Source organism: Leptonychotes weddellii, chromosome 15, assembly GCF_054177405.1.
Source record: "Leptonychotes weddellii isolate Sample4059 chromosome 15, ASM5417740v2, whole genome shotgun sequence".
NCBI lineage: Eukaryota > Metazoa > Chordata > Mammalia > Carnivora > Phocidae > Leptonychotes > Leptonychotes weddellii.
The window spans coordinates 42166327-42180085 of NC_138383.1; the positions used below are offsets into that span (position 1 = coordinate 42166327).

Below are 13759 nucleotides of genomic sequence, written 5' to 3' on the forward strand. Positions count from 1 at the left end.
CCTGCGCCCACGGAGGTTTTGTAACTTCCACACCTCAAGCCCAGCTGAGTCAGAGTCAGATGACCTTCTACACTGGCTTGAGGGGCCGGGATGTAAATCAGAGATGACCACACCTGCATCCGCTTTAGGAACATGGAGGAAGAGATTAAAGGGGGGAGGGGGGGAAAGGGTCTTCTGATGCTCTGCCACTTTCTGGCTCTGTGACCTTGGCAAGTGACGTTTCCTCCTTCTCTCCAGTGCACAGTTGCGTGAGACCTAATGGACAAGACCACCGTTCTGGGTGGGGTCTGCTTTACAGATGGTTGCCCCAGGTTTCCCTCTCAAAGGAAAGTGGTGGAGGATGGCATTATACGCAGTGCCACTTGCTGGAGCACTCTCTTCCCCTGCTCCAAACACCAGGCTTGGCCCCATGACTTCCTCTGGCCAATGGGTGTGTTAAAGAGAGAATGACTCATTCTGACACCCGTTAAAGAATGGTAAGGCAGGCTTTATTCAAGAGGGTCAATCGGGGTAAGTGCCGGGACCACTGTGGTGGGGTTTTGCAGTGGGGGAGAAAAACTGGGCTCAACTCGGAACACAACACAGAAAAGTGGCCATTTATAACCAAGGAGTAGGGTGGGGGCCAGTGGATGAAAAATTACCGAAAGGAAATGTCAAGAGGGATTCTGGCCAAAGGAGATTTTGGCAGAAGGCGGGCCAGGGTGATGAGACACCACCAGGGGGACAGCGGAGGGTGAGGATCTCCATTAGGTATGGAGGGTGATCGCATATGGAGGATGGGGGATTCTGGCTAAACGGACTTAGCAACGTTCCTACTTCAACTGGACAATGCAAATATGAGCACAGAAGTCCAAAAGTTGAGGCCTAGTTGAAAAAGAACTTAGAGGAGCCTGAGTAGAGTTCAGCCAAGGAGAGACTCTGTCTGACATGAGCAAAAATGACACATGTCATTTCCCAGCAGGAGCTGTTCCGGTTGATGCATAATTAGCAACAGATGTCTTTTTTTCTCTCTGCTGGGAGATGGACAGTGGCCCAAAAAGGGGTTGTTCCTTCAGGCTGGGGCATCGAATGTGGACCATGTGGATTAGAGCTGCCAGAGGACCCACAATGGATACGTAGTGTTAGAAAGAATTCTTTGGGGGGCGCCAGAGTGGCTCAGTCGGTTAAGCATCTGCCTTTGGCTCAGGTCATGACCCCAGGGTCCTGGGATTGAGCCTGGTGTTGGGCTCCCTGCTCAGCGGGGAGTCTGCTTCTTCCTCTCCTTCTGCCCCTCCCCCTTCCCCTGCTCGTGCTTTCTCGTGCTCTCTCAAATAAATAAATAAAATCTTAAAAAAAAAAGAACAAATTCTTTGCTGTTATAACCAACAGTCATCTGGGGCCCATTTGTTACTACAGCAAAACCCAGCCCAGCTTGATCCACAGAGACCTCCTTATTGCTGTTCACAGTGGTGCCTCCCCAGACAGGACAGGCCTTCTGCTGGTAGCTCTGACCAGCTTCCTGAGGCCGAGATGAAAGCTGTTTCCTGGCAGCCTCTGCCCTGGCCCCAGTTCGGGCCTCAGTGAGGAACAAGGCCCAACTGCTCCCTCCCATGGGACAGGCCTGCAGTGATTTATAGGCAGAGAGGTGTCTCCAGGGTCCATGTCCAGACACTTCAGAAAGAGCTTCCACTTTATTTTGCAAGCTTTTTGGGCACCAAGCCCAGGACTGAGGACTATTTCAAGGGCCTTCATTTATATTTGAGACCTAATTTTTTTTTTATTACATCCAAAAAATGTTTTAAACCCCTGCAAAGCCAGTATTAATCAGTATTTAATTAAAGGCCCACACAATGTAACATTAGACTCCATCTCCTCATCACTGAATCTAATGTTCATACATTTTTCAGGACAGCAAAACATGTGGCTTAGATTTCCTCACTTTGTAAAAATTTCCCATAAAGTAAGATGAACGCTAATTGCTTAGATATCACAGATATTCAGGAGTTGAGTGAATCCCTTGCGGCCAAATGACTTCAGAAATGAAATCATATAAAATCCTTCCAAGTTTTATTTTACGGCAAAGACTTTTGTATTTTCTGCCATATGTGGGCACATTTTTATATATTTGATGGAGGATGTGGAGTGAGCATACAAAGACAAAGCCTTGGAAGAAGGTCTTTTTTAAAAAAAAATTTTATTGTTATGTTAATCACCACACATTACTTCATTAGTTTTTGATGTAGTGTTCCATGATTCATTGTTTGTGCATACCACCCAGTGCTCCATGCCGAACGTGCCCTCTTAATACCCATCACCAGGCTAACCCATCCTCCCACCCCCCTCCCCTCTAGAACCCTCAGTTTGTTTTTCAGAGTCCATTGTCTCTCATGGTTCGTCTCCCCCTCCGATGTCCCCCCCTTCATTCTGGAAGAAGGTCTTAATGCTGTTAGTGGTCCTTTGCAGGACATGACTTGGGGCCCCTTCCCGTCTGTGATAGAGATGGCTGGTAGCTCACCAACATCCACTCTTCTCCTTCATCCTCAGAGCTCCCAGACAGTGGTTCTCAAAGTATGGCTGTTGGACAGCATCGACATCCCATGGGAACTTGGGATGAATGTCATATATGGTGATATAATATCATTCATATATTTACAAAATTTATATTCTATATTTATTTACGAAGGTCTTACTTGTATAGTATCATTTCCTGGGTGCTAAAGCAGGCACTTGGCAACCACTTAGCATGGAGGGGCTTACCTACCTCTTGGTCATCTCGTAAGGCAGGTGTTTCATCATTCTCTGCTGAGGCCCAGCTCTCTAACTGGGCCTGGCACGTGGTGGGTACTCAATCAATATTTGATGAGTGAATGAATGGAGCTGAAGGTCAGCTAGCAAGGTGGCCAGGGAGCTACAGGCGGTTTGATATGGACAAGTAATTTTATTTTATTTTATTTTTTAAATGTTTTATTTATTTATTCATGAGAGTCAGAGAGAGAGAGGCAGAGGCAGAGGGAGAAGTAGGCTCCCCGCCTAGCAGGGAGCCCGATGCGGGACTCGATCCCAGGACCCTGGGATCATGACCTGAGCCGAAGGCAGACACTTAACCATCTGAGCCACCCAGGCACCCTGGACAAGTAATTTTAAAAGCCCAGGAAACATTGACCATCCACCGGGCCAATTAAAAAAAAAAAAAAGGACCGTGCTTGGTGTGGGTGGGGATGAGGAGAAAAAATGGACACTCTTCATGTTTTTGGCAAGAATATAAGTTAATACAAAATTTCTTGGGGACAAAATTTGAAAAGTGCATATCCTTTGATCAACAAGCTTACCTGGAGAAATTTAACGTGAAAAAATACTTGGGCAAAAGTGCAAAGACAGGTTGCGTAGATTAGTAAAAAGTGCTCAGAATTAGAGGTGGTTTAAAAACATCATGGTCCATCCATATTACTGTAGTTCATAGTAAGTGTGGCTAATAGAAAGTGGTTGGCAACTCTGTGCCAGATAATAAGTCACGTGGTCATCACGACAACCTACTGAGGTAGACGTTGTGATCATTCCCCTCCTATAGCTGAGGAAGCAGGGACAGAAAGGTAAAGGTCACACGGCCAGTGAGTAGGGGAGAAGGAATTTGGACAGAGGTCATCTTGTTCCCAAGTCTATGCTGTTTAGTCCACGGTACACATGACGATGACCTTGACTTAAGTTCATTAACATGAACTGTCTGCAATCAATTGGTAAGTGGAAAAGGGAGGTTAAAAAAATATCAGGAGTGGGGTGCCTGGGTGGCGTAGTCAGTTAAGCGAAAGACTCTTGATTTTGGCTCAGGTCGTGGTCTCATGGGTGGTGGGATCAAGCCCCGTGTTGGGCTCCGCGCTCAGCAGGGAGTCTGCTTGAAGATTCTCTCCCTCTGCTCCTCTCCCCCCCGCTCAAATAAATAAATAAATCTTTAAAAAATCATATCAGGAGTGAGCATCTCTCCATGGTAAGATAATGGCAAACACCTTTTTACTTTCTTCTCTTTGTGTGTTTGAATTTTTTTACATGTAAATATTAATAATCATGAAAACTATGAAGCTTTTTTCATTTTTGGGGGGGGGGGATATAGAAAAAGAAAATCCAAAGGATAAGGGAAAGGGCTCGATGATGGAAGCTTCCAAGGTTCCCTTGACTACTGACCAGGCCACTGGTCTCCGTTGCCTCCCACAGTCAGACCAGCTGCCATCCTCCTCCACTTGGAGAGGAAACAAAGCCATTTATTCCTGATGGCCAGAGATGCAGGGTGGGCCAGCTTCCCCTGGTGGCCTCTTACTCCTGGACTCCACGGAAAGGTCATTCCCTACCCTGAATCCCCATATAGCTGCTAATCTGAGTACCCATTTTTCAGGTGAGGAAACTGAAGCTCAGGGCGGTGCCCTCACTGCTCTGTCTGAGGTCATTTCTGCAGTGAGGAGGCAGGATGCAGACTCTGGTCCTAGTGACTGACAGTCAAGTCCCTGAATTTTCATTTTAACATTTATTTGAAGGAGAAGTCTGTGTTTTCTGCTCTACCACCCTTCTGACAAACTTCTAAAAAACTATAGCAAAGATTCTCTTCCTTTAAAAAGAAAAGGTTGGAGGGGAATGTCTTAGGCTTGGTGTCTTGATTCATATTTTATGTGCAAAAGTTTGACCCTTGAATGTGGTCAATGAAGTGATGCAGGCAGGCTGATCACTTCCATAATATATAAAGACTTGTAAACCTCCAAGTGTGCAAGGGATTCTCAAGCTTAGCAATAGACTAACCCAAAACTGCATTCAAGTGAAACTGACCACAGTCTTTAAATTCTGGTTCTGCTCCTTTCTTGCTAATTACCCATTGCTGTGTAACAAGACATCTCCAACCTCAGTGACCTAATCCAAAAATGTATTATTATCTCTCAATGTTCTGTGGTTTGACTGGGCTCAGCTGGGTGATTCTCACTTGGGGTCTCTCCTACAGTTGCTGTCAGGTGGTGACTGGGGCTGCGGTCACTGCTGGGTCATCGGGGCAGGATGTCCACCACAGCTTCCCCCCATGGCCTAAACCCCAAGGATAATGATAATGGGAGATAAGACATCGGCCCCAGGGATTTCAAAAGAGTCTTTGGAACACGGAAGGCAGATGGACAAGTGGTATTTGATATAAAAGAGCAAAGGAAACCAGAAGATAAGTGCCTGCAATGAGGGGAAACTGATGAGAAACTAACCATTTCACTGGAATCCTGGAAGCAGTGCTATATCGGAGCAAGCCATACTGGCTCAGGAGAGCCGATCTGTATAATTTCCAGAACGTTCTCTCTGTGTGGTGCGAGTATTATATAATTCTGTGCTATTGCCCACCTCCTTTCCACCAGGGGAGTAAATCTGAGGTCACCCATTTTACAGACATTTCTTGAGTACCATACTTGTGTCAGACACTGTTTTGAGTACTGGGAAATAGTGGTCAGCAAAAGAGACAAAGGGCCTGCCCAAACGGGACTTACAGTCTATGGGACCTGGGGTGGAGATATTTATGAAATAATCATCCAAGTAAAAACAATTAGCAATAATTAGCAATCATGATAAGCTTAATGAAGAAAAAGTACATGAAGTAGATGGGGGGTGTTTAGGGAAGGCTTGAAGATGACAGCTGAGCTGAGATGCAGTTTCAGTAGGAGTGGATGGAGGAAAGGACTGCAGGAGGAAGAGCATTCCGGGAGGCAGGAACAGCACGTGCAAAGGCCCTGTAGTTCATAGATAGAGGACCAGGCTGGTGAGAAAGAACAACAAGTAAGCTGGGGGAGAACCCGCAGGCCCCTGTGAATGAATGAAACCCAGTCCGCAATGACTTAAGCGGGTGGAGGGGAGAAATTTATTGGCTCCCATCATTGAAAAGTCCAGGGAACTCCTGACTTCAGATTCAGCCAAACTCAACGGGGCTCGTCTATATCCCTCCCCCTTTCTTCTTCTCTGAGCATTTCTTCTGTCGGTTCCCCTCCAGGTATCCTGACAGATAGCAAGAGAGGAAGCCTCTAGCTTCAGTCCCCCCAGGAGGCTGGAGATTGTGTCTCCCGGGCTCCCGTTGGCTCAGCGGCCTATCCTTGGAGCCAATCAGCAAGCAGAGAGAGAGATGAGCTGTCCTGATTGGTCAGATCCATTCACAGGGCAACAGGTGGCGTGAAGGATGGATCCCACGCTGCTGGCCAAGGCAGGCAGGTGGGGTTGGACGAGGGTTAGATCACAGTGCAGAAGAAGTGAAGAAAACCCAGCAGAGTTCCGTTTGGAGAGGATTCAGTTTTGTGCCGCGGATGTATCAGTGGGCTCATGGGCCTCGCTCTTTGCAGAAGTATGTCCCTGTACAGTTGTCAGGCAAAGGAGATGTCTTAAATGACTCCATTTCATGAAGTATCACCCAATTTATAACTCATAAATTGAGATGCTTGTATTCCGCAATTGTAAAATAAGAGGTTGGCTGCTTCTAGCTAGCTGCCCAACTTTTGATGAATGATTTCGTGCCTGATGCTTGTGAAAAATCCAAAGCAGAGTTGGAGATGCAGTGCGGTATACGGGTCAGCTTAGTGCAGAGTTTGGTGCCGGGCATCCTGGATTGCAATGCTTGTCCACTTAGTCATTTGTCAAGTCATTCAGTGTCGGTGTTTCAGTTCCCACAGCTGTTAAAATGCCTACTTCATTCTCTTGTGAGGATTAAATAAATTACGGTTAATATATGTTAAGCACTTAAGAGGACTTGTTCTGACACATGATAAATGCTACATACATGGTCGCTATTATTATGTTATATATATAAAATAAAGGCTAAACACACTTAAATTATAAGGAATTCAGGAAACGGATACCAAAAGCACCAATTCCTTTATAACAAAAGAAGAAAGGAAATAATTACAATAACAACGGAGCATTTACTACTTGCCAGAAACTGAGCTCAAAAGCTCTGCATGTGCTATCTCATTTAATCCTCACAACCCCATGACACGGATGCTACTATCATTTCCATTTTTCAGATGAGGAAATCGAGGCTCGGAGGGGTGAAGTGACTTTGCCCAAGGTTACAGGCCAGTAAAGACTCGAACCCAGACATCTGTGATTCCACACGCTCGCTCTCATTCACAGCCACCTGGGGGATAGCCACGTCCAAGGGGCCCAATGAGGCTCAGCCCCGCCCATCTCCGCCCCTCGTGCCGGCCTGGCCCCACCCCTCTAGCCCGGCCCTTCGGCCTCGCTCCTCCGCTCGGGTGGGCCACGCCCACGGCCCCAAGCCAGGTGCCTCCGCAATCCCGGCTCCCGGCCCCGCCCTCTGCCCCGCCCACAGGCCTCGCAGTCGCCGCGGACGCCTCTCTTGCGCATGGAGTCGCCATTTTGCTCCTAGAGAAGCCGTCTGGAGAGCCGGCGCTTTCTTCCTTCGGCAGCCGAGGCTGCGGCGGGGCCGGGGCTGGGGTCGGGGCCAGGTAGGCGGGCGGGAGCTAGCGACGAGTGGCGGCGCGGACCGGCGGGCTCCGGCACTGCGGGGCGCAGGTGCAAGGGGCGGGGAGCCCCGCGGCGCCGGCTCGCGGACGGGTCGCGCGGTCCCGGGGCGGCGGCTGGGGGGGTACAGCGGGGCGACCCCGGCCTCGCGCCCGCAGCCGCCCCCTTCCTCCCTCCCTCCTTTCCCGTCCGGAGTCCGCAGGGCTCGGGCCCGGCGCGCGGGCCCCGGGGTTACCCCGCTCCAGGCGCCGTTGGGAGTCGAGCCCTAATTATGGGACCTGCGGCCGGGCGGCTCAGAAAACAAGCCTCCAGCCCAGCCATCTCCGGCCCCTAATCTGACACGGCCCGTGATGTTAAGTTGACTGGCCTTGCTCGTCGCAGACATTTGTTACCCTATAGCCGGTTTTTAATTTTTTATTTTAATTTTTTTTTATTCCGCCCAGAACTCACCCAGGAGGGAGGACCTTGATGTCATGTTTAGGTCTTATTTTACTATAAAATGTTTTCCCCCAGTATATTACATTGATGATAAGGATTTTCCCCCCTTTATTTTGATACTGGCGCAGTTTAGGTTGTTTAGCTTTTACAAAGAATAAGGAAATGCGGAATGGGGATTTGGGGCATGAGGAAGTGTGATTTCTAATGTTAAAAAGGTTTAAATGCGCAAATAAAAATAATTCAGTCACATTATTGAACTCCACTAAGTCATACCCTTATTCCTGTCCGTATTCCTATCCTGACCTGGTCTGTACCATTATCACCCAGTGTTGATTAGAGGAAATGAAATTCTGCTCTTACTTAACCTAACGACTTCTGCATAGTCCCGGAGATTTACCGTTTTTATTGTGTTGAATGTATATTCAGAATTTTACTTAATTACCCCATTATGGATCCTTTCCACATGTCCAGTGTTGCTCTTAAAAAAATCTTGCAGTGACCATCATTGAGCATATATGGCTTTTTCTTTCTTCCCCTTGGTATAAATTCCCAAAAGGGGAAATACTGAATCAAAGTTCTGTGTTGTGTTCTTTCTTTAACACTTGATATCAGTTGTTTCCTAAACAAGCATGTTTGCTGTAGACATTTTTCAAAATCTGGATGTTTGTCCGATCCTGCTCGCTGTAATGCCAAATTCAGCAGGGGAGTCCAGTCATTTTCTGTGCTGTTGAGAGACAAGCTGTGCATACAACTGTCTGTGCTCCAAGTCAGACTGAAACTGAGCTAATGTCTGCTGCTTGGAGGCCATGCAGGCTTGAGCACGTTTCTTCATCTCAAAGCCTCATTTCCCCATGTGTAAAATGGGTCCTCATCTGGTGCCTACTTTATTGAGTTGTCATAAGAATTCAAAGCACTCAGAAAATGATGTTTGCTGTAAGAAAACGTGCTGATGGAGAGATGGGCAACGTGCCTGGGATCACAGAAGCATAGAGGATTAATTCAGCTTAGGCTTTTGCCCTACTAATTCTCTTCAGCACTGATATAAAAAGCATTTTTTTTTTTTTTGAGTGAGGGACATCACTAATAAAAATAATCATTCTTTGCACTTTATGATGCCTTCTAGTTCCATTTGTTAATCATTGCACCTCAACCAGGTCAGACTTTACTCAACAAATATTTGTTGTTTGACAAATATCATTGAGCTTCTTCGATGTGCCAGGTACTAGGCTCTGGTCGTATAGCAGAGGACATAATGGTGAGAAAAAAATCTCTGCTGTCCTGGACCTTAAATTCTGGTGGAGGAAGCTGATTTTACTAAGCATCTATTTCTCTTGTCAGGAAGGGAGAGGCATAGGCCTGGCCAAGGGACCTACCCAAGGACTGGTAGCTAGGGATTGTGGAAGACAGACCCAAGACTTCACCCTCCTACTCCAGCATCTTTAGATAGGAGGTGTTTGTATAGTGGGCTCTTTGGAGGGAAAGCATCACGCTGTAATGCGAGCCTTCCTCATCCAAAATATGGAGAAGTGGTTTTGAAATGACTGCTGGCAACAGCCAAAGCAAGTGGTCTTTCAGTGTGGATTCATTCATGAGACCTAATAGGTTGTCAAATCTCATTCAAAGAGGAGTAGGATTTGCTTTTTGAGAGGGGCCGAGAGTCTCTGAAAAGGGTGTGTTTTCATACGTGGTATAAATAATTCTCACACATTTACATTCTAGAGTAAATTTAGGATAAATGTAAAAGCAACTGTAGTTTGTGGGTTCCATTTCACACTGAAGCTTTGTGCTAATGAGCCTCCTGCCAGCCCCATTCTGGTGATTATGTTTCTGAGGATAATCTTTTAAAACTCACTTTTCTTGAAGCTTGGTAAAGAGCACAACTTCCATTTCCAGTAGGGAAAAGGAGAACCAAAGCTAGCAACAGCCCTTAGGTTTGAACATCTTGTAGAATGAATGGTCACAGAACATGACTGTATCGATAACCATTTCCACATGGACTCCCCTTCCGGTACCATCTCTGAGGGTAGTCTCAGGTTAGGTTTCAGTTACAGAAACCTGGTACCTGAAGACGGGGACTTAAGAGGCCACAGTCAGTGGTGAAGGGCATTTAAACTATGACCAGTAAGGAAAGGCTCCAGGAAGTAGCTTGGAGAAGAGAATACACAGAGCTAAGAGAGCCATCTAGAGATAGGTGGAGCACTGCCCTGCGGTGAAGGAATTTGATGTTTGCTGTAAATTATCAAGGGAAGGACAAGGACCAGGGGTGGCGACTGCAGGGAGAGGAAGTTTAGCATGTTCTAAAAAGAGTTTGGAATGGATGGGCCCTCAGGATGTGGTCGTCAGTCTCTGGAGCTCTTCAAGCGCCTGGAGTGGTTTCTTGGAGTCCTGTAGATGGGCCGATTGACCTCTAAGAGCTCTTTCTGCCCTCAGATGCTTTCCTTCTGAGTGTTCCAAGCCCTCTCAAGAACACTGTGGTACTTTAGGAATCTTCTTATTTGAAGTTTGTGGGATATAAAAAGAGGGCCACCCTATGTGTATTACTGTACTTGTTCAGGAGAAAACCAAAATATTAACAGTTGATTCCTATGTAGCTTCCATTTACCAAGCAGATCCCCTGTGTGGGACACTTTGTTAAGTGCTGTACAGAAATTAATTTTACAGTGACCCTGTAGGGGCCATATTCATGTATTGTATGGATGAGGGAACTGAGGCTAAGAGAGATTAATTTATGCAGGGCCTCGCAGGGAACTAAGTAGGAGGCAAGATGCACACATGAGTTTGACTCCAAAGCCTATACTTACAACTACAGGAGAATGAGTTTCCTCTTCCAGACGTGTACCCTGTGTTCCTGAACACACATATATTGGTTGAGAGACAGTGTTGGAAGATACTTAAGATCTCTTACAACTTCGAGTGTTGCAAATGTTCTTTCATATATACCAGCCATTCTGCCCCACACTATGCCATAAAGCAGGGGTCAGCCGACTTTCTGTAGAGGATCAGATGATCAGCTCTTTTTCGGCTTTATGGCCGGCACTCAACTCTATCATTGTAGCCATAGACAGTTTGTAGGCGGTGAGCGTGGCTGTGTTCCAATACAGTTTTATGTACAGAAATAGCATTAGGAGGGACCTGGTTTGGCCCGTGGACTGTAGTTGGCTAATCCCTGCTCCCGAGCCACCTTCCATGGTAGGCACCACCAGTCCTCCTTGGTCTCCTTAGGGCTTTGGCCATTTGTGCCTGCGTTTCTGTTTGTAATTCACAGGCTGTAGGTAAATTTCATGGCCCTGCTCCACATTTCCCTTAAGAGGCACTCTGTGGGGAAACGGGCTTTCCTAGCCTGCTGGTGCTGCCGTACCTGTAAGTTGCACCATCCCCAGGCCCCAGTGGTTCTCTTGCAGTTACTGCAGAGAGATGCACACATGCACTAGGAGGCCTGTTTAGGATGGTGACCCGCTAAATGAGGCAACTCAAGTACCATGGAGTATTTGCAGCAGTTAAAAAGGACCAGATGGGCATATATTTTGTAACCCTGGGTTGTCAGAATATATCATTTAACAAAAAGGATGATAGATACATTTGTACGATGATTTTTTTAATGTTAGAAATGTATTTTTTTTTTTTTTTTAAGATTTTATTTATGTATTCATTAGAGACAGAGAGAGAGAGGCAGAGAGAGAAGCAGGCTTCCCGCGGAGCAGGGAGCCCGATGCGGGACTCGATCCCAGGACCCTGAGATCATGACCTGAGCCGAAGGCAGACGCTTAACCATCTGAGCCACCCAGGCGCCCCTAGAAATGTATTTTTGTCCTATCTTTTTATGAGGGCCACGAGTGAATGCGTAAAGGTCTGATGGTGTCCGTATCAAACTAATAAGAACTGTCCATTCTGGGAGGGTGGGTGGGAAGGGGCCTGGTGACTTTAGCTTAAACGGTCCTGGTTCCGATTTTTCCAAGGAGAATGCGTTTGTGTGTTACTCTTATAATTAAAATGGAAGAACAGCAAAAAAGAGCCGCTCAGCTTCATCTCTTTTCGTAATCTCCACCGGCCTTCCCTGGTGCCATCCCAAGTAAAGCTGCAACTGAGGAAGCACAGTGTGCTTGCTGGGAACGTGCCCCCATGCCCCCGTGGCCTTCGAGATTGTTGCTGGGGCACCTAAGTCCTGCACCTTCCTTGGGTGATAAGGACACAGCCCAGAGAAGGGAAGGTGGGAGGGCACGTGAATGTGGGATGACCACCTCACCTCTGGTGACTTTGAGGCCGGGGGTTTTTCTGTCTATGCCCTGCTGCCTTTCAGTTGGGCGGTCTGCTCACTTCCCCTCAGGGTTATTTTCTGGTCGGCCTTTTCTTGCAGTTCAGGAAAATGCAGGTGGCAAGGTCTGCCTTAGATGTGGCTCAGGGCATTAGGCAGCTGACAGGCCAGGGGAGGGCTTTGGGGTAAATAGTTATTATAGGAAAATATAATGGTCATAGATGGGTTATTTATTCATTATTTAAGGGTCCATCAGTCCGTGTCCTTGCTAATGGCTCTGCCATTTTTCTGTGTGTTAATCCAGGAGGACTTTTGTTGTCAGAGAATAAAAGGAGGTTGTCCATAATTGACTTTAAGCAGCAAAACAGTAAAACACTGAGCTCTTCAGCTCCACCTTTCTTGTAAGTTTATTATTTATTCCCAGTGGTCATGAAAACTAACTAAATCATATAACATATTTCCATAAATTCGGAACCCTAAAATCCAAATGAACTTTTTATTTGTCCATACATAGATGTAACATAAGAGACTCCATGATGGTGAACACTAATCTCCTTCAGCTTAAGTCATTTGCTATTTAAAAAAAATAAAAGTTCATTCAGGTGAATTTAATATTCTCTGGCAGTTGTTAATATACTTTTAATCCTCCTAGGCTCTGAGAATTGGAAAACCAAGAAGGTTTTGATGTTTTGTGTGGCGCCACCTGAATTAGAAACCAAGATGAACATAACCAAAGGAGGTCTGGTGTTGTTTTCAGCAAATTCTAATTCATCGTGTATGGAGCTCTCAAAGAAGATTGCCGAGTGAGTTATACTCATACCATTAAGATCCATATTCATTATGTGATGTTTTAAATTTGATGATTGCAAGAGCACTGATTGTTCAACTCGAGAGCAGATATTTTGTAGTTAATCTGCGTGTCATCTATATATTAAGGGCTAACCTTTTTGTTAAATATTTTATTTATTTATTTGACAGAGAGAGAGCACAAGCAGGGGAAGTGGCAGGCAGAGGGAGAAGCAGGCTTCCTGCTGAGCAGGGAGCCCGATGCGGGGCTCGATCCCAGGACCCTGGGATCATGACCTGAGCTGAACGCAGCCGCCCAACTGACTGAGCCACCCAGGCGCCCCAAGGGCTAACCTTTTTGTCAAACTGTCGTAACCCCCTACATGTTTGTTAAACAGACATTTATTGAGTCCTCATGAGTGCCAGGGATTCTGTTTGGTGCCACCTGTGTATAGAATTACTTGACTATAAAGAACAGTGGAGTGTATTCTCTATGAAAATAGTTTATCTAGATTACAGTCCAGTATAGTCTTAGTTATTTATTAAATAAAATTTTGCCAGAAACCAATATTGCACTGTATGTTAACTAACAAAATTTACATTAAAAAAAAACAATAAAGATTGAACACCCTCCTGGGTGGGTACTAGGCCTTGATCCTAGATGTTGGGGATTAACGGTGAACAAACCAGTCAGGATCCTTCCTTTTTATATTTAGTTGTGGAGCCAGGCAAGAAGGAAGTCAACAAAACAAAATTTCTGGGGGTGATAGTGTGAAGAAAACAGTGTGAAAGAAACAGTTTGGGCAGTTTGTTCTGCTTTAGCTT

At 46.2% G+C, this 13759-nt stretch overlaps 1 protein-coding gene across 1 annotated transcript in view; it reads left to right on the top strand.

The window, feature by feature from the left end:
- The first annotated feature begins 7306 nt into the window (after nt 1-7306).
- The window catches only part of PRPSAP2 (phosphoribosyl pyrophosphate synthetase associated protein 2), a 34207-nt gene continuing 27754 nt past the window's right edge, over nt 7307-13759 (top strand). Inside the window, exons 1-3 of the mRNA XM_081805993.1 lie at nt 7307-7442; nt 12453-12549; nt 12801-12951. Of these exons, the coding sequence (XP_081662119.1) occupies nt 12833-12951 (119 nt within the window). The 5' untranslated portion in view covers nt 7307-7442; nt 12453-12549; nt 12801-12832. The remainder of the gene's footprint in view (nt 7443-12452; nt 12550-12800; nt 12952-13759) is intronic.